Raw genomic sequence first — 21524 nt, forward strand, 5'->3', positions numbered from 1 at the left:
CACCTTGTGTGACTCCTCTCTTGAGTTGGAATGGTTCTGAGTCCTTGTGGAGGCGAATGAATGATGTTGCATGGTCATAGATGTGATGGAGGACATTGATGTAAACTGAGTCAGCTCCCTGTTTTTCCAGCTCTGACATGACCTCCTCAGTTTCGACGAGTCAAATGCTTTGGTGTAATCTACAAGTGCTGCTACTAGTGGGATTTTATATTTGTTTGTTTTCTCAGTGATCTGGTTTACTGTTTATAGGTGGTCAATTGTGGAGTAGCCTCTTCTAAAAGCCTTCTTGTTCCCCTCTTGATTTTCATCAAGCTTACCTGCAATTCGATTAGTGATAACTCTGGTGAAGATCTTATAAATAACATTAGGAGGCTGATTGGTCGTTGGTTGTTCATGTCTCTGGGGATTTTTTTGTTGAGTAGAATGAAGATGGCTTTATTCCACTCTTCTGGCATTTTGCTCTTCTTCAGACTTTCATTGAATAGTCGCACCAGGCTGACTTGGACTGGCTCATCACCATCTGTTATTAGGTCCAATGTGATGTTATCTGGTGCCTGTGCTTTCCCCTTCTTCATTTGCTTGATAAGAAGTCGCACCTCGCATGCTGTGATCTCTGGAAAATCATGAGATAGGTGTTGATTTTCTCTTTGGCGAAGATGGTGATGGGGTCTTTCTGAGGAGTAAAGCTTGTGGTAGTACTCTCTTGCTCGCTTAACCATTCCATCACAGTTGGTTGTAAGGGATCCGTCTTCTTTCTAGCGCCCCAGTGAATTGCAGCTTCCCTTGGTCAAGTTTTTTCTTTTGCTGTTTTAAACCCTCTGTCCTGTTTAATGACATCTTCAATTGTTTTTGTTGTTCTGTTGCGAAGGTCTTGTCGTTGCTTTTTCTGTATAGTTTTGTTTAGTTCTGCGGCTTCAATTTTCTCCGCACTGTTGATGGGGCTTGAGATTTCTACGTTTTTTCATGGGGTTCTTTGTCTCTTCAGAGAATTTGCTTTTGTCGGAGGGCTTTCTGTCCTGAAACTTCTTTGCTGCTTCTTTCAATGGGATAATGGTGTTATTATTCAAGTTGTCAAGATCATTTTCATGACTGTTTTGGTCTTCTAAATTTTCAAGAATCTCGTAGCGGTTTTTTTTAAACTCTATCTGATATGTAGATGTGAGAGCTTTGGGTATTTTGATATGTTCTGGTCTTGAGAAGAATAGTTTTTGTCTTTCTTGTTTGGTGTTGATTTGGATTTTGCATCTTACCATCCTGTGATCACTTCCTGCGTTGACTTAGTTCAGGACATCAACATTTCTAACTATATTATGTTTGTCTGCAAGTATGTAGTCTATTTCATTTCGTGTTCCATGGTTTGGGCTTCGCCATGACCATCTCTTGTTTTCGTTCTTTTGAAAGTATGTGTTCATGATCTTGAAGTCATGTGCTACAGCAAAATCGATCAAGTCATCTCCTCTCATTTCTCTCTCCATATCCAAATTTGCCAACACAATCTTCGTTCCTTGTCCAATTTTAGCATTGAAATCCCCCATTATGAAATGTTGTCAATTAAAAGTGGTATTGTTCATGTATGTCTTAACGTAAATGCAAGACATGTTATAATAACGCTTAGAGTGAGTATAAGTGTCATCAATTATTATTGTGTTAGTATCGAATCCAGGCTTCGATCCTATAAATTCGACACATGATGTAAAATATATTCCTTATGTGTCGAGCCCCGATGCTCATATGTTTATGATTCCATTATATATGCTTTTCGTATTTTGTATACACTCTTATGCCTTCTTCTATCTAAACTGTAGTTTGAAAACACGATCTAAAAGAGCTTTATAATCGCCCTTCATCCTCCGACATCTGCGACGAGAATGGGATTGAACCTCAAACACTAAATACCATCATATTTCTGTCAGATAAGAATGAAGAATTGTAGTAACTTGTCATATACCAACACATCAGGTATATAAGTCATAAAAGTTTCCAGTTCCTCCTGGATGACACTGGTGTGGGACCATACCTGTATGATTTTGTCTTTGCTTTGGAATCCTAAGAGTGACACTAACTACTCTGTCAGATGTGCTGTAAACTTCTCAGTGTTGCTCTGTGAGTTTTGGTTTTGAGAAATCCAAACCATTTGTTTTCTTTTTTCCACTGTTGTCCTGGTCGCTCTTAAGCATTTGGATTTTCTCACCTGGTCTCCTCGTCTCAGAGATTCCGATAATGTCCCAATTGATGTTTTTAATCTCCGTTTCGAGGCTGCTGAGGTGTATTTCTTCAGAGAGGGTTCTTGCGTTGTGTGTAGCGATGTTGAGCACTGTTTTGGGGTTGGGTAGTCGTTTGTACAGCACACGGTCCCTAACCCAAATCAGACTGCGTGGTTGGGCCTTGATTTAAATCCGCTGACCCAACAAGAACGGCCGAATTTCGTCTGTGGTTGTAACTCATTTGGGGAGTGTGTGGGCCATACCCTGCCGCGCTGGCCTATGGCGAGTTGGCAGAGGAAGAGACAGCGAGAAGTGAAGTTTGAAAAGGGATTGGACGGAAAATATAGAAGGATGAAAGAAATGAGGGGACAGTATGAGAGATAAAGATTTGACTCCGGACCGAAGGGCCGTCAAAACCCTTTAGATATTGTCTACCTATATTACAGACAATATCCCCGTCCGGGGCGTAAGAGTTGACTTCCAGTCAAAGGAAAACAATATTTTCAGTTGGTATTTTCAATAAAAAGAAAACGTTGACAAGTGAGAAGTCTTAAGTGCAAAAAATATAATTGTGTAAAAACAATGATAGCTATGTTTCTTATTATGATTGATTATGCAAAATAAACATGCAGTTTCCTGTATAACTAATTGACAAAGAAAACGGACTTCAAAACAGTAATGTCTTATAAAATGATCCCAAACACTTATCCTTCTGCTGTATGTCCTTGCTTGTGAGGAAAAAATGAAAACCTACAACACTTCTTACTCCACTGCCCACCATATGATGAGATTAGGAATAAATGTAGTTTTGTGGAGCAGCCATATCAGGAAAATAAAAGAGGAATGGATAGCTAATATACTTTTATATTCACAGATCTGCTGAAGGGGGAAATTGAAAATAGGAAAGAATTTATGGCTTTACAGAAACAAAAAACTTAAATACAATTACAAAGGAGGAATAAAACAAAGGAGGAGCCGTTTTCAAAGGAAAATCTCGCCTACTACTACTACTACTATGTAAACAACCTGTTGAATGCTGTCGCCAAAGAATCGATCACAAATCAATCAATTTCCATAGGAAAATTGACTGAATGATCGTATTGAAGGTCAAACGAGGTAAATCAGTTATTGAGGTTGAATTCGTGAGTTAAAGTTTCGGATAAGTTTGAGTTTTTGAGTTAAATATGGTTGAATTCGGCGAGGCATTCTCGGTCTGAAGGCGCCTAAGGTGACGATTGTTTTTACCTACATAAGGAAAGGTACTCGTTATTGACAGCCTGACCGGCCAAAACCTAACCAAACCTAGAATACCGTGTCCTGATCTAACCTAACACAACCCAACCTAACCTAACTTAAGGCGGCGTGCCCTGACCTGGCCGGGGGCTTTGCCCCCCTGGACCCGTCGCCATTGTGACCCGGCAATAACTTGAACACATGGAACGGCCTAGGCTACCCCTTAATGGCAGTAGGTCCAAATCATCATTCTTCATGAAGGAATGGCAACTGTAAAGAAAGAGAATTGCACTGCTCACCTTAGTTAGCATTCCTGCTGTCCGACCACAAGGGTCCCAGCAGCCTCAACTTCTTTGCAGCAATTAGGAGTTCACGTAAATCGTAAGCACTGGGTCCGGGTTCGGGTCTTTTTGCTTTCGGCTGGGAAAGTGAATCAGGGACGGGGGTGTCGGGCGGCTTTGAGCGGATAGACATTTTATTAAATCCAGAAATGCCCGAAGTGGACACGGAACAGAGTCTAAATATCGTTCGGGAGTTAAATTCGTCAGTGGACACAGTGTCAGGTAAAAATTTTATCGTGACACTACATCTCGGCGGTCAAAGATGAAAAGAAAGGGTGACTGTGGGTGTAGGTCTGTGAATTTCATATCAACCAGATATTCTGTTTGGTTAGATATATTTAACCCATGGCCCGAGGGAATGACCTGGGTCAATGGAGCATACGATTGGATGGAATTAAATTTCCCGCAATCAGGTGGGGCCATGTACAGCGGCAGCCTTAGGAACTGCAGGGTGAGAGGCGTCGCACTATGGCCATCTTAAGAACTGTGGGAGAGCGGTAATGTGTAGCACCGTTCATGTCAACTGGATGCTTAGAAAAAGTTAAGTTCTGCTGATAAAAATTGTCTATTGGCAAATTCACACAAACTGGCCAGGTAAGTTACTTTTGGGTAGATTTCGGCACGCTGAACAACTTTTATTCTGTGCAATTTTTCATTGTTCTGACACGATATACAAACCGGCGGTCCTTTACATTAGGAATTATTTACAGCAAAGCAGGACACACCCATTAAACTCTTGAACGAGGTGGTTAGGCAGTAATTACAGCCAGGTAGGCGGGAATACCCGCCTGCCTAGATGTAAACATTCCAGTTGTTCCGACACAATATGCAAACCCTCGGTCCTTTACATTAGGGATTACTTTCAGGCGTAGGCTGAAACGGCCGTTAAACTCTTGAGCAAGGTGGTTAGGCAGTAACTACCGCCAGGTAGGCGGGGATACCCTCCTGCCCAGATGTAAACATTCCAGTTTGCTTTTCGGCCGTCATGCGTTGCTGATGTGTTTTTCATTCTCTTCGTCCCTGACTGTCGTTAAGCTCTTATTAATCGGTGGGATCTTTTCTGTATTTTTGTTTATATATACGTGTGTTTGATATTTATTAATACAGACCCACGATTTGTGATAATCTTGCATAAGCTGTCGTTCCCTGCCTGTGTCTTGGGTTTGACGGCCAAGGGCGTAACTGGAGTAGCGTAACCAAGTGGTAATGCTTCTCTTCCAGCAGCCCTTTACGTAAATACTGAAGGCGCCACTGTACTTTCAGAGATATAGTTTGGGACGTAATATCTTCACTCCCCTACATTCACCGGGACATAAGAGTTCGTTCCCTTCTTGGGCTTTTGCCCTCCGTGTATAAGGGGCATCACTAATTCCTTCCTACTTATGCTGAGTGTTGCTTGCCGCCTGTGCTTAGAGAATTACGGGCCGAGTGGGAGGTTGCAGGCGTCGTCGATAAGTTCCGCTTCTTTGGCGCCCTTGGTGGCCTCCCCTCCATCCTTTTTCTCTTCCGTAGGTTCTTCCTTCTCCCCTTTAGTAGATCTCTCTCCTTCGCCCTCTTTGCCGCTCGTCTGGCGAAGACCAGGAACGGGAGCAATCGGGCGACCTTGTCAGAGTACCTCCTATGCTGCGTGGGGCAGTTCCCCTTGTAGCGGGAGGAGCCTCTGTTTCTACTAATTATCTTTGCTTTTCTTTCAGGTTGACAGTGAGCATCGAGACACAGCAGTAGTTGGCTGGATATATCAAGAATATCTCGCATGAAGCAGTCCCGACATTCATTCAGTGTTGCTTTGGGATCGACCACAATACCTGGTTAGATGACATACAGTATTTCCATTCCGGGATCGTTCTGACTCTGTTCCCGCCGATGTGGATTGATCGCTGTCATTGCTGGTTTTCATGTATGCTGTTGCATACGCAGTGGTCCATCTGCTCCTGCTGTTCCCTGTGTTATGCTCTTGTCAGCTCGATGACAGTCTCTGGGCTGCTCTTCCTGGTCTCCTGCCGCAGCCGCCCTGATCGTTCCTGTCGCTGCTGGTGACTTTCAACACTCGGGCCTATGTGAGGCATGTCGATTTCAAGACCCAAATTTACTTACAAACAGCCTGGTATACGCTGACACAAGTGTTCATCTCAACCCATCTGGCCCCAAGATTTTTTAAACATGCCTAACACTTGCACATTCCATCGAGGGTCATATGACACATTTCAACACTCCATAGCTATATACTATTTATTATTTAGGAGCTGTCAACACATTTTTATGCCTGCCTCATGCCACCCCTCAATCTGAAACCTGGGCTGAAAGGCAAACTGGAATGTTTACATCCAAGCAGGCGTTGGTATTCCCCTACCAAATGGTTGCTGCCTGACCACCTTGCTCAAGAGTTTAACGGCCATGTCCAGCTTCGCCATAAGTAATTCCTAATGTATAGGACCTCAGGTTTGTATAGTTAGGAAAAATACAATTTACTTTTAAAAACTGTGATTTGTTCATGACACTTACCTGACAGATATATATATAGCTGTATTCTCCGAAAGGGACCGACAGAAATTCAAAACTTACGGCACACGCAGATGGGCCAGGTGGTTAGTACCCATTCCGCCGCTGGGAGGTGGGCATCAGGAACCATTCCCATTTTCTATTCAGATTTTTCTCTGTCGCCGGTATTGTCAACACCTGTTGTCAATACCTCCGCCGTTGGATTTCGTGATAAAACTTTTCCACTAAGTATTCTGATTGTTTTTGGTTTTTGACTTTGGCTTTGTGGATAGGCATACTTTTCTTTGGACTGTTTTGATTTTGGTTTGGCTTTTCCTTGAACAAGATGTCTGGATCTAGTTCTGCTAGTTTCAGGGTGTGTGTTGTTAAGGAGTGTAAGGTGAGGCTACCGAAAGCTTGTAGACCCTCACACAGTATGCATGAGATGTAGAGGGCATGTCTGTATGTTGGATGATCGCTGCAAGGAGTGTGAATCGTTGTCTGATTCTGATTGGAAGGCTTATGATTCTTACGTTCGCAAGCTAGAGCGTGATCGTGTCAGGAGGTCTTCCTCCTCCAGGAGTGTGTCGGGTAGGTGGGAGTCAGGGTATTAATTTTATCTCCTGTTAACCCCCTACTAATGCTTCTCCTTTCCTGTAGAGTCGCCTTCTAACCCTGTGATTGTGTCTGCAGAAGGTAATGCCCTTTGCAGATTTTGAACTCCATTCGTACTTTGGAGTCCAAGGTGTTGGCGAGTCGAAAGTGCAGTGAAGTGCAGTGATCCCCCAGTGTTGTGGAGGGGGCGTCAGATCGGCCCTATAATGCCTCTAGGCCTAGACCTCTGCCGAACTCCCAGGACTTAGGGAATGGGCATGTTATAAAGCCGCAAGAGGGTTACGGGGACCCCACCGATCTGGCGTCCCTTCGGCAGGCCTTGTTGACGTCTCCCAGGCTGCCAAGGATCGTGTCGCACGGATCCTAATGATTGCTTCTCGTCCTCCGAGGCGCCCCTCCACTTAAGGGGTCACGTTCTCGGTTGGACTCGTCCTTTCAAGAGGAGCCGTTGAAGAGGACGCTTCTTCTCCTCTTTCGTGCTTTGGAATCTTCTCCCGACTGGCTGCGAGATTTGCCGCGCAGAAGAGGACCAGGATTTCTTCGGAGGAGGACGTTGCTGGAACGTCCCAGCCGCTCGAAGAAGAGAGCCCTGTCGCCCTTGGTAGAAGGAGGAGGACGTCTCCTTCCCCTCTTCTTCTCATAAGAGCAGCCCTTCTCCTGAGAGGGCTTCTCTCCCTTCAAGCGTCTTATCCAAGATATGCAGTGGCAGTTAGCTTCCCTTCTCGCTGCTAAGGAGAAGGAGCCTGCGTGGGCGCCGCAAGGATTTGTCGCTGCCAGTTAAAAGATCTAAGAGGTCTCCCTCTCCTTCTCTTCGCTCGTCTCTCTCCCTGCTCGTTTCTCGTAGTCTCCCTCATCGTTTTTCGGATCATCAGCTCTCCTTGCCCCGTCGGGACGTTGGTTGATCAGGGCGTGCCTCTTGCAGAGGCTTGCCGCCAGTAAGAGTTCGCGCCAAGACGCTCTTCTTGATTCTCCTCCTGCTTCGCCTCGTTTTGACGTTGGCAGGACGACCCCAGAATTGTCGTTATTCCCGTTCTCTGCACGACGCTCTTCAGGACTCGCGTCAAGAAGCTCCGGCGGTCGTCGCTCGTGACAGGACTCGTCAGCCAGACGCTCGGCAGCTTGTGAGACAGGACGCTCTTCAGGACGCTTGGCTGCGACATTCAAGCAGGACGCGGCTCGTCAGGGCGCTCTTCAGGCCGCTCGGCAGGACGCTCCTGTACGAGTTGTTCCGGATTTTTCTGGCGGCTTCTTCCCACGAGAAGAGGTCCTGGGCAATTGGACCCAAAGGTCTTTGTCTCCTCTAGCCCCGGAAGACTCTCCTGTCGCTCCTGTCGAAGAGGCTGATTTGTCTCAGGAGTCGGACTCTGCAGAACAAGAGCAGCCCCTCTTTCGTCTTTCTCCGACTACCGGGTTTTGGCTAGCATGCTTAAGGAACTTTTTTCCTGATAAATTTCAGCCTTCTGCTCCTCTTTCCCCTCCTTCGCAGTTAGCTTCTTCAAGGGTGAGGAAATCGCCCGACTTCCTACAAATGAAGACTTCTTTGGCTACTAGAAAAGCTCTCAAGAGAGTCAATGCTTGGATGGAAGATAGGAAGTCTCAAGGGAAAATCTTCCTTCGCTCTCCCCGTCTAGATTGTGTGGGAAAGCTGGAATGTGGTATGAGACGGGAGAAGAAATTGGCTCAAGAGTTCCTTCTTCCTCTCAAGGTGATTTTGCGAGCCTTGTTGATGCTTCAAGGAGGTCTCTTCTTTCTTCAGCTAAGGTGTCTTGGACTCTTTCTGAGACCGACCACCATCTGAAAGGCCTTTTCAAGTCTATGGAGGTTTTTAACTTTCTGGACTGGTGCTTGGGAGCCTTGGACTTAAGGACTCGAGTCCAGTTCTATTTCTCTGGGGAGCTGTCCAGTGTACTGTCTTGCATGGACAAGGCCGTCAGGGATGGCGCTGATGAACTGGCTTCACATTTTTGGTACAACCCTCCTAAAGAAGAGGGCTTTTGTACTGCAATTTACTGCCAAGTCGGTTTCTCCTGTTCAGAGGGCTGAGTTATTTTTGCCCCTCTCTCTAGCCATCTCTTCCCCCAGCCGCTTGTCAAGGATCTCGCCTCCAGCCTTAAGGAGAAGGCTACTCAGGATCTCCTTGCTCAGTCTTCCAGACGTCCCAGTGTCCCTTCTACGTCTCACGGCTGGGTAGACTTCCCCCCCAAGAGACAGAAGCCCTTTCGTGGGAGATCTTCCTCCTCTAGACCCTTTTCGCGAGGAAGAGGTCTCTCCAGAGGTAGAGCCCCTTCTTCCCAAAGGGGCAAGAAGTGACTTTCCTCACCTCCAGACACCTGTAGGAGCCAGGCTTCTCCTGTTTTCGGAAGCCTGGAAAGTAAGAAGGGCGGATTCCTGGTCCCTCAATGTAATCAAAAAGGTTACAGGATCCGTTCTCTGAAAACCCCCTGTCCTCGCTCCCAGAGATCTGTCGCCTTCTTACCGTCCGGAGAAGCAACAGATCCTTTTAGATCTGCTGGAAGAAATGATCCAGAAAAAGGGCCATAGAGCAAGTCCTGGATCTGGAGTCTCAGGTTTTTACAATCGTCTCTTCCTGGTTCCAAAACAGTCAGGGGATGGAGACCAGTCCTGGGCGTCAGCAGACTGAACAACTTTGTCGTCAAAGAGAAGTTCAAAATGGAGACGCCCCAGTCGGTTATCAATGCACTGCGACCAGGCGATTGGATGGTCTCTCGACCTCCAGGACGCGTATTTTCATGTCCCCATTCATCCTCAGTCGAGAAAGTATTTGAGGTTTGTCCTGGGGGAAGAGTGTACCAGTTCAGAGCTCTCTGTTTCGGACTGAGTACAGCTCCTATGGTATTCACAGTCCTGATGAGGAACGTTGCCCGGTGGCTTCATCTTGCCGGCATAAGGATCTCGCTCTATCTGGACGACTGGCTCATCCGAGCCACATCGAACAAAGGTGTCTGGAGGACTTGCATTCAACTTTGAAACTGACAAAGTCCCTGGGACTTCTTGTAAATTTAGAGAAGTCGCATCTGATCCCCTCTCAGTCCATTCTTTATCTGGGGATTCGGATGGTTTCAGCGGTTTTCGAGCCTTTCCATCCCAGGAACGTCAGCAGCACTGCTTAGAAAAAGTTTTGGCCTTCCTGGGAAAGAAACATGCTCGGTGAGGGAATGGATGAGTCTGCTGGGGACCATTTCATCACTGGAGAAGTTTGTTTCCCTGGGAGGTTGCATCTCAGACCCTACAGTTCTTTCTTGCGGACAACTGGAAGAACAAGGAGGACTTAGAAGAGTCTCTCAGGATCTCTCTCTCTGTCAAGGACCATCTGAGGTGGTGGCTCGATCCCTTAAAGTTGGCAGAAGGGGTCTCTCTCTATCTTCAGAGCCCGACCTAGTGTTGTTTTTCCGATTAGCGTCCATGTCGGGATGGGGAGCAACACTGGGGGGGAGGAAGTGTCAGGCACCTGGAAAGGGGAACAGGTGTCCTGGCACATAAATCTAAAAGAACTGAAAGCGATTTTCTTGGCTCTTCAGTTCTTCGAAGATCAAGTTGCAGGCCGGGTAATTCAAGTCAACTCCGACAACACCACGGCCCTGGCTCTACCTCAAGAAACAGGAGGTACTCATTCTCGGTCCATGTTCTTGATCGCCAAGGAGATCCTGTTATGGGCACATTCTCGCCGGGGTGACGATTCTCACTCGTTTTTGTAGCAGGGTCGAGAATGTCCGCGGACCTTCTCAGTCGACAACATCAGCTTCTGCCAACAGAATGGACTCTGAACGCAGAAGTGTGTCAGGATCTTTGAAGCTTTGGGGACGTCCCCTGGTGGACATTTTCGCAACTTCAAGGACCACAAGGCTGCCCCTTTACTGCTCTCCAGTTCTCGACCCGGGAGCCCTAGCAATAGATGCCTTTCTCTGGGACTGGAAGGGTCTAGATCTGTACGCTTTTTCCCCATTCAAGATTCTGGGGAAGTCGTCAGGAAGTTTGTAGCCTCAGAAGGGACGAGAATGACTTTGATCGCTCCTTTTGGCCTTCAGCAGAGTGGTTCCCAGAGGTCATGTCTCTCGTGGTGGACTTTCCAAGAACGCTTCCTTTGAGAACAGATCTTCTCAAACAACCACACTTCGAGAGGTACCACAAAAATCTTCCCGCTCTGAGTCTGACTGCATACAGACTATCGAGAAGTTGCTCAGAGCGAGAGGTTTTTCTAGACCAGTGGCAAAGGCGATCGCTAACGCCAGGAGAGCCTCTTCCAGCGCAGTGTACCAGTCCAAGTGGGTCATTTTTAGGAAGTGGTGTAAACTTAAGGGAATTTCCTCCACCACGACCTCTCTATCCCAGATAGATGGACTTCCTTTTTATCTGAGAAAGGATTTGAAGCTGGCAGTCCCTACCATCAAAGGCTATAGGAGTATGCTGTCAACGGTCTTCAGGCATAGAGGCCTTAACTTATCGGACAATAAAGACCTTCATGATCTTCTTAGGTCTTTTGAGACGTCTAAGGTAGCCTCCCTAAGTTACCTTCATGGAATTTAGATGTAGTTCTAAAATTCCTGATGTCGAAGAGGTTTGAACCTTTACATTCTGCTTCCTTCAAAGATGTAACCAAGAAAGCTATTTTCCTAACTGCTCTGGCGACGGCTAAGAGAGTTAGTGAACTTCAAGCGATCAGCAAGATTATAGGTTTCAGAGGCCTGATGCTGTCTGTTCTCTGAGCCCTATGTTTCTTGCCAAGAATGAAAACCCGTCTTCCCCTTGGCCCAGGTCCTTGAAATTAAGGGCTTGGTGAACATCACTGGACAAGAACCTGAGAGAACTCTGTGTCCTGTCAGGGCTCTAAAATTTTATTTGCAGAGGACCCAGGATTGTAGAGGTCCTTCTAGCAATCTTTGGTGCTCGGTTAAGAGGCCTGATATACCTCTCTCGAAAAATGCCCTGGCGTTCTTTCTACGAAGCACCATCATAGACGCCCATTCCAGTGTGCTAGACGAGGATTTGAGAACTTTGAAGGTCAAGGCTCACGAAGTGAGAGCCATTGCTACCTCAGTGGCCTTCCAGAAAAACCAGTCTCTCAATGACATTCTGGGTGCCACTTTTTGGCGAAGCAATTCGGTCTTTGCTTCTCATTATCTCACAGAAGTGAAGACGTCCTATGAGAATTGCTGTGCGCTGGGGCCTTACGTTTTCATAAATACGATCTTGGGAACAGAAAGCGACTCTCATCCTCTCCTTTAGTTTTGTTTTTGTGTGTTTTTAAATATTTTATGTGTTGTTTTTTATGGTCGTTGGGTCTCCACCAGTGGTGGTCGCCCCAGTCCTTAGTTTATGTTAATCTTTTTTGACGTAACTAGGCTTGGTCAGGTGGTTGTTAGTTTGTCGCTTACCCTCAAAGTAAGGTCATATGGTCTAGTCACATTGTGGTCTCGCCCCCGTTGACAGATCATCTAGATTCCACCAGCTTTATAGGTCTCTACCTCGCTGGAGTTTTCTAGTAAAGCAGAAGCAGGCTTGGGTGACAGTAATCACGAAGTCAGCAATGCTAACAGGTAAGGAACCAAGGCGTCAAAAAAACCACATAGTTTTGTTTCCTAAATCCTATTCTGTCTCTTCCCACCTCCAATGGTGGGATTCAATATATATATATCTGTCAGGTAAGTGTCATGAACAAAATTATATTTTTATGATAAAATAAAGTTTGTTCATACTTACCTGGCAGATATATATAATCATAGTACCCACCCTCCTCCCCTCAGGAGACAGTAGTTCTAGTTTCTAGAAAATCTGAATAGAAAATGGGAATGGTTCCTGATGCCCGCCTCCCAGCGAAAGGGAATGGGTACTAACCACCTGGCCCATCTTCGTGTGCCGTAAGTTTTGAATTTCTGTCGGTCCCTTTCGGAGAATACAGCTATATATTTTTATATGTTTCCTGGTGCAGGTGGATCTTATGACTCCACAATTATTACTTTACTCGAAAATGGCCTTGTAAGATACCCAGGACATATAAAACACAAACAAAAAAAAGAAGTACACGGAGCGGAGGGCTCTACACTAGGGGAAGTGCGTGAAACACGTGGATATAAAAATAGTTATATTTGATAGCACACAAGGTCAAAAGGAAAATTAACTGAAAATACGGTAAATTACTGCCGTAGAAGTCCTCCCGAGAAAGGGGAGCTTAGGAATGCCAGGAACACGGACCAAGGATAATTCTGCTACAGGCGTCTTTCTGAAACGATATTTGGACCCACGTTACACATCTAATGCTGGAATTTGGGATTGAATTACTCGGGGTGCACTGAAGGCGCCAAGGACTCCCAGAGGCGTTACTTGTGACTCAGAGGAAAGAAGCTGTGAACACGTGGGCCTGGCTTGAACCAAGGAATATCAGGGAACACAAAGTTATAGGCCCAGAGATTAATAAATGCAAAGGGCTAAGTAATCGTGACTAGCAAACTCGTTTTGGGTACATTACCACATTTGTAGGGGCGTAGGGATGACGGCGTCTTCTGCCGGAAACACGTGTGGGAGCGTGGACAAATGGTAGCCTCCCTCTCCAAGGTATTTCTTCAAATCGTAGATTGGGGCGGAAAAGGGCGCCCTTGGGATGATGAAAAGGCCGCCGTTTAATGTCAGCTCGCGTTTGGAAGACTTGCAATCCCCCTTGCAGTCTTCTAAGGCCACGTGGAATGGAACACGGGGCACACAGGGCGGCGATGGGATCACGTGGCGGCGAGCGGAAGAGGAGGGCAGGGTCAACGGCCCGAGACTGGACTTGTTCTCGGCTTAAACTAGCGAGCGTGTGAGGGAGAGCTGTCCTGGCCCTGACCTTTTATTGCTTCTGGACAGGGGGGTAGGGGGGCGATGTCTGACCCAGGTCGCCCGACCGGATATCATAGAAAACGATTTTCTTTCCCTGTACCAAAGAAACAGTGCAAAGCCAGTTTACTGTCCCCAAACTATTATATTTTCTCTGAGCCCCTATTACCCCGACCTTCAAAGGTTCAAACCAACCCAAAGCAGGGAAGGAGAAGAGTTTCCTAGCGGATTTTGCGCTACTCTTTACAGCTCCCTGGCAAGATAATATTCACACCTATAAACGGGTGCGAATATTGACAAAAGCAAAAATGAGCGAAGAAAACGTTCGACTTTATTCTATCTTTTACTTTGCTACAACCTTTACTTTACTTTATTTGTAAAACTCTGATGCCACACTAATCAATAACAAACTGAAGGTTTACTTTAGGAGCAGAGTGCAATTTAGAATATACAATAAAAGGGTAAACTTGCTTGCAAATTAATTATTGCTCAAATACTTCCTAAGTACTGTTTCTACCCATTCTTTATTCGATTTACTTTACTGGGGTAATAAGGCGCTCAAAAGAAAATAAACAAAGAACACTTCAAAATTTCAAAATAACAACAACAAAATAAAACATACAAGGCAGAATTTAAAGGAAACAAATGTAAACCCACTGATTCCTTAATGCTATCCTGGAATTACAGGCATGCTATTACTTGTGCCTTGAAAGAGGCGGCATTCGTGACAATACACTGTAGGTATTAAATAATATCCCCTTTACCAAAATTGTAATAATAGAATTCAATTCTTCTTTTCAATCGACCTCCAAATGTTCACAAGCTCGACGAGCATAACTAATATTTCCCACATAACGCTAATCTGAAGGGACAAGAACTTGACAGCTGTGAGGCAAAGAGATTATTCGCGGGTTTTAACTCGCCAACTTAAATGACGCTAAATTTTTACGTCTGCAGCTTACAACTCGGGTGTAAGCTATAAATAGACTACTCGGACGTATGAATGGGAGGATAAACAAATGAAGGGGAAAATGGACAGGGCTAACATTCTCCACAGGAATAACTCAACAACAAAAAAATGTAAATAAAAAAGGAAACTACACAGAACAACAACGAAGGATATTACTTCATACTAAAAGGCGGGCCGCACATCATGGTAATTAAAAAGGCAACGTTAAAATTCGTAAGGGCAGGAGTCTTGTGACTCAAGATTCGTTAAAAAAAAAAGGAAAGATTAAATGCAAAAGTAAATAATATACGTAGAAAATAAAGGATAACAGAGTGAGGTATTTATGATTTACTTCTTTATCTAACTTCCGTCGCCAACAGACGACGGTCAGAGCTAACTCTCAGCCCAAGGGCGGGAAAGAAACCCAAAGGGCGCGACCCCTTCAGGAAGAGTTGACACGCCTGCCTTGTGCCAAAGGGACGGGCGTAAGGGCGTGCCACTTCCCACTCTGTCTCTCTTACTGCTTCAAAATAAAATTATTTATACATTTCAAAAGGGGATGATATCCCATATATTAACTGCCGCTTGCGGTGGTAAGTAAGGAAAGTGTGAAGGAAAGATCGATAGAGAAGGATGAGGATAGAGATTCCAAAGGAAAGGAAGAAGATAGCGGAAGGCCTTGACATCCTCTCCTGGATGAAAGGTGCCAAGGCGTTCAAAGATGAAGAAGGGGGCCCTATGCCAGGTTTGCACAGGGGCCAGAAGAGCTCAGGGCTCCTTGTGGACTACCTGCGATCGCCCACACCCGTGGTAACTCCGCCCGCGAACCTCTCCTCCTTGGACCGTTGTCCTTGGCCGGGAATCGGAGGGCCCGAGGCCAAAGGGCGGCAAGGGGTGCCATCTGGGTCAGCTGCTGCGACAACTGACCCAGGAATCTTGTTCGCCATCTCGGACATTAACGGGCGCAGATCGCAGAGTTCATCGGCCCAGGAAGGCGGGGCAGAATCATGACTCGCGGAAGAATCTGCGCGCGGCGGCGAGAGAGAGGACGGCGGGGGCGGGGTCGACTTGCTTGCAGGGGTGACCAGCTCAGGCATTGACATTGGCACTGGCACTGGTGGCGATGTGGTGGTGGTCTCGTCTGTCTGGACGAACGGAGACTGGCACTGCTCAGTGCGCCGAAGGGGCACTGGCAGAGGAGCTGAAGGCCGAGATTCTCCTGAAGGGAGATCTGGCTGAGGCCTCGGCACTGGCACGGATGCCCGTGCCGGGCACTGGACTCGGATTTGGATGATTTATTGGGAATGGGGACCCCGGAATGGTGGTGGCTTGAAATGGGACGTAAAGTCTTGGCCCAGGAGGACGTCATAGTCTCCTGGAATGTGTTTCGCTTCGGCGAGGCGAAGGGTCCTGGCTCTGTGGGGTCGGGTGACCCTCAGTTGGACCGTAGGGAGGATCATTTAAAATTGTTAATGCCCTCAATGGTGACGAGCTTGCGTCGGTCTATTATAGCTCCATAGGGAACTTTGTCCCTCCTTATGAGGGAAATTTGCGCGCCAGAGTCGTCAAATGCCTTGACCTGGCGTGCTGAGTATTTACCTCGAGGAGGTGCCACATAGATGGGACCCTCGGCAGGAGGGCCTAAGGACTCGGGATTCGTTACTGCCAGGCGACGGCGGGAGTTCCTGCCTTATTATTTCTAGGGCATTTTGCCCATGAGGAAGAGTGGCCATAAACCTTGCACGCCGTGCAAAAGGTTTGGCTGAAATCTCTTCGCACTGCCCGGCAGAGGCGCAGGCGACTTATTAGGGGCTGTCCGGGAGAGAGAGCGGGTGGTTTACTGCGGCATTGCTCCTTGGCATGCCCGATCTTTTACAGAACCCGCACACGACGGGCTTCTGTGATTGCCCATTCTTCGGCGGAGGGGCACCCGATAGGTAGGCGGGTGGCGTAATTTTTGCGCTGCAGCGAGCTCTCCTGGGGTGATGGGTGTCCCATAGATCCGCTATTCGGCAGCAATCAGCTAAGGTGGGGCTCCTTCTCGGCGATGTGCGTCGCGAGGGCCGGGCGGGGTGTAGAGTAGGAAGTTCTCTATCTGTATTTGTTCGATGGCATCGTTGAGGGTCGTAACCCCCCACAGCCTCGAACCATTTGGCACGGGCACGCTCGGACTTGTAGGCCCAGTCTGCCCAGGTTTGATTGGCCTCCTTCACTAGCCCGCGCCAGCGCTCCTCCAGCGTTCAGGGGTTATCTCGCACGCCTTGGCAATAGTCTGGCGTCACGACCTCCCAATTTTCCTGCTCCTCGGCGGGGAGGGCCTGTAGGCAATCAGGGCCTTCCCTCCAAGGAACTTGCCCAACACCAGGGAGAGTTCGGCTGCACTCAGGGGGCAGGCCTTTAAAACTGTCTCGGCGCTGTCAAGCCACACCTCGGGCTCGGCCTCCGTCCACTTTGGCATGCAGGCGACAGCCTGGCTGAAGGCACTCATTCCCTGGGGGGCAGGTGGAGGCGAAGGGCCACTCTGTTGCAGCATTGCGAGTTCATGGGCACGCTGTTTGTCCCTTTCCTCCCTCTCGGCTTCTTCTCGTTTCTCCTGGGCCAGTCTTTCTGCTGCGTCTCGTTTCTCCTGAGCCAGTCTTTCTGCCTCACGTTCCTGTCTCTCTGCGTCCTCCCATCTCTCCCGAGCCAGCCTCTCTGCCTCCCGTTCCTGTCTCTCTGCTTCTCGTTCCTGCCGTGCGGCTTCGTCTCGTCTCTCCTGAGCCTGTCTTTCTGCCTGTATGGCGTCCATCCTCTCCTGTACCCAGTCTCTTAGTTCTCTCCCGGAAAGGCCGAGTTCCTTCCCTGAGGACATGAAGAACTTGAAATCCTCGCTCTGCTGAGACCATGTCGACATTTTGCAGGCGGGAGAGGACGCTAGTAACACACAGAATTAATTTCCCAGAGCTGTGGGAATCTTGGACACTTTTTCAAAGGACGTATGATTGGTGGTCTCGATTTACCTGATTGGGGACGATGACGAAGCGGGCTGATTGGGACGATGAATTTAGCAATGATTGGTCTCCCTATTTACCGAACAAGCGGGCTGATTGGGGACGATGAATTAGCAATGATTGGTCTCCCTATTTACCGGCGAAGCGGGCTGATTGGGGACGATGAATTAGCGATGATTGGTCTCCCGATTTACCGACAAAATGGCTGATTGGGGACGATAAGTTAGCAATTATTGGTCTCCCCGATTTTACCGACGGAGCGGGCTGATTGGGGACGATGAGTAGCAATGATTGGTCTCGATTTACCCACGGAGCGGGCTGATTGGGGACGATGAATTAGCAATGATTGGTCTCCGATTTACCGACGGAGCGGGCTGATTGGGGACGATGAATTTAGCAATGATTGGTCTCCCTATTTACCGACGAAACGGGCTGATTGGGGACGATGAATTACCGATGATTGGTCTCCCGATTTACCGACGAAGCGGGCTGATTGGGGACGATGAATTAGCAATGATTGGTCTCCCTATTTACCGACGAAGCGGGCTGATTGGGGACGATGAATTTAGCAATGTTTGGTCTCCGATTTACCGGCGAAGCGGGCTGATTGGGGACGATGAATTAGCAATGATTGGTCTCCCGATTTACCGACGGAGCGGGCTGATTGGGGACGATGAATTAGCAATGATTGGTCTCCCGGTTACCGACCGAAAGCGGGCTGATTGGGGACGATGAATTAGCAATGATTGGTCTCCCGATTTACCGACGGAGCGGGCTGATTGGGGACGATGAATTAGCAATGATTGGTCTCCGATTTACCGACGAAGCGGGCTGATTGGGGACGATAAATTAGCAATGATTGGTCTCCCGGTTTACCGACAAGCGGCTGATTGGGGACGATGAATTAGCGATGATTGGTCTCCCAAGGTAACGACAAACGGGCTTACTTGGGGATTAGATTGGGATATATATTTAGGCCTCCCGAATTACCGACAAAACGGGCTCACTTGGGGACTGAATGGAAAATGAATCGGTCTCACCAACGGACCGACGACACGGACTTATTGGGGACAAGAATAGAATATATAGGCGCCGGGAATTTCCGCACAAACGACGTCTGATCAGCGAGGGCGCTAGTTTTAATGACTTATGGGAGAAGTGTTATTCTCAAGGACAATTAGGTGGGGGGGGCCATCCCACAATCACAACAGATAGGCAACACACGCAGCCGTAGTAACAGCACAAAACAAAACCACAGAAAAGCAGAACAATACAGAACATATAATGTCAGACCCCAACAATGCAAAAATTTGGTAGAGCGAAGCAAATCAAACAAACAAATGTTTTCCTAACTGGGCCACGGAATGGACGGCCAAGGCCGTCTACGCCAAATGAATGAACGAAACACCCGGGACTTCCCGAAATGAGGGAACAGACGACGGTTGTTGACCCTTTTCGTCCTGGGCGTATAATATACGCTTTTCGCTCCTATTTCTAAAACGAGAGAGAGAGAGGGTAAAATGCGTCAGCAATGCTAATCTGACTTTCGAACACGTGGTTGACGTCGAGGTCTTGCGCCTATATCTAATGATTCGGTTTCGAAATCACTCGTTTCTACAGGAGGAATATGCGCACTATTCCTTTAATGATTTATCACCTGTATAACCTAATTGAATGGCATGCAAGCCGCGTGCAAAGGCTTCCAAAGCTAAGTTTTCGGCGATTCTCTCTCGTTTTCCTCGGACATGCGCCCTACTATATAAAAAAAAAAATTCCTAGGACTAGTCACGTTTTCTATAGCGTCCACGCTAAATAAACACAGTTTTACTTTACGCAGAATTTCCTTGGCCTGTTGCGCTGGCTTTTCAAAGGTTCGTAATCTGTCTCGTATCCAGCTTAGCTGAGCTAATTGCTGATTTCACAAATTGCAAAACAGAAACAACAAAGGGGAAGAGGGGGAGAATGCAATCATTACGAGAATCACTGGTCAGGTCGCCATTTTTATATGTTTCCTGGTGCAGGTGGATCTTATGACTCCACAATTATTACTTTACTCGAAAATGGCCTTGTAAGATACCCAGGACATATAAAACACAAACAAAAAAAGAAGTACACGGAGCGGAGGGCTCTACACTAGGGGAAGTGCGTGAAACACGTGGATATAAAAATAGTTATATTTGATAGCACACAAGGTCAAAAGGAAAATTAACTGAAAATACGGTAAATTACTGCCGAGAAGTCCTCCCGAAGGGGGAGCTGGGGAATGCCAGGAACACGGACCAAGGATAATTCTGCTACAGGCGTCTTTCTGAAACGATATTTGGACCCACGTTACACATCTAATGCTGGAATTTGGGGATTGAATTACTCGGGGGTGCACTGAAGGCGCCAAGGACTCCCGAGGCGTTACTTGTGACTCAGAGGAAAGAAGCTGTGAACACGTGGGCCTGGCTTGAACCAAGGAATATCAGGGAACACAAAGTTATAGGCCCAGAGATTAATAAATGCAAAAGGGCTAAGTAATCGTGACTAGCAACTCGTTTTGGGTACATTACCACATTTGTAGGGGCGTAGGGATGACGACGTCTTCTGCCGAGAAACACGTGTGGGAGCGTGGACAAATGGTAGCCTCCCTCTCCAAGGTATTTCTTCAAATCGTAGATTGGGCGGAAAAAGGGCGCCCTTGGGATGATGAAAAGGCCGCCGTTTAATGTCAGCTCGCGTTTGGAAGACTTGCAATCCCCCTTGCAGTCTTCTAAGGCCACGTGGAATGGAACACGGGGCACACAGGGCGGCGATGGGATCCACGTGGCGGCGAGCGGAAGAGGAGGGCAGGGGGCAACGGCCCGAGACTGGACTTGTTCTCGGCTTAAACTAGCGAGCGCGTGTGAGGAGAGAGCTGTCCTGGCCCTGACCTTTTATTGCTTCTGGACAGGGGTAGGGGGCGATGTCCTGACCCAGGTCGCCGACCGGATATCATAGAAAACGATTTTCTTTCCTGTACCAAAGAAACAGTGCAAAGCCAGTTTACTGTCCCCAAACTATTATATTTTCTCTGAGCCCCTATTACCCCGACCTTCAAAGGTTCAAACCAACCCAAAGCAGGGAAGGAGAAGAGTTTCCTAGCGGATTTTGGCGCTACTCTTTACAATATATATCTGCCAGGTAAGTATGAACAAACTTTATTTTATCATAAAAATATCATTTTTAATTGCTCCTGTTGCCTCAGCAACCAGTCACTGGGCAGCTCCTCCTGGTCTCCTGCTGCAGCTGCCCTGATCGCTCCTGTTGCTGCTAATGACGTTCCTGTAGCTTCTGCCATTCGGACCGCTCTCGTAGCTACTGTCTCGGCTGTCCTGATCGCGCTTGTTGCTACTCCTGGCCGTTCCTGTAGCGCGTGGCGTCCGGACCGCTCCCGTTGCTCCTGCCTCAGCCGTCCTGTTCGCGCCTGTTGCTACTCTTGGTGTTAATGTCCTGGGCAACTTCATTTGTGTTCCTGCCTAGCTGCCCTGGAGGTTTCGATGTTTCGTGTCCACCATCCTGTAGAAGATGTCGGAGTGGAGGTTAAGGAAGACACCCTGTGGGAGGTAGCCGCTGTCTTCTTCTGCTTTATCTTCGAATTTGTCTTGCGTTGCCTCTTCCCGTCTTCTTCCGAGGTTGGAGGAGGTCCCAAGAAACTGGATAGCCCCTCATCGGCTGAAGGAGAAGAAAGCTGTTTCTTCCCTCTATGAAGTCCTTAATTGGATGTCTAGGGGCTCCCTCCTTCCGAGGAGTCAGTGGGTCTCTCAACGGCTCTTCCCGGCCTTCAGGTTCAGGAACTGATTCGCATAGCCCTGGGTTTTGTGTTTCGTGAGCCACAGGTGCACAGACTTTGGTTTGCACTCTC

General features: G+C 47.6%; 2 protein-coding genes across 2 annotated transcripts in view; one reads left to right on the top strand and one right to left on the bottom strand.

Annotated features, from left to right (window-relative positions):
- Positions 1-236: 236 nt before the first annotated feature.
- LOC136834142 (uncharacterized) lies at positions 237-719 on the bottom strand. The gene has a single exon (XM_067096404.1). The coding sequence runs from the start codon at positions 717-719 to the stop codon at positions 237-239; it is 483 nt and encodes a 160-aa protein (XP_066952505.1).
- A 2472-nt stretch (positions 720-3191) lies between these two features.
- Positions 3192-21524, top strand: part of LOC136834450 (hybrid signal transduction histidine kinase M-like) — a 40300-nt gene continuing 21967 nt past the window's right edge. Inside the window, exon 1 of the mRNA XM_067097052.1 lies at positions 3192-3320. The gene's annotated coding sequence lies outside the window, so the exon portion shown is untranslated. The remainder of the gene's footprint in view (positions 3321-21524) is intronic.

The sequence above is a fragment of the Macrobrachium rosenbergii genome, chromosome 53 (genome assembly GCF_040412425.1).
Source record: "Macrobrachium rosenbergii isolate ZJJX-2024 chromosome 53, ASM4041242v1, whole genome shotgun sequence".
Lineage (NCBI taxonomy): Eukaryota > Metazoa > Arthropoda > Malacostraca > Decapoda > Palaemonidae > Macrobrachium > Macrobrachium rosenbergii.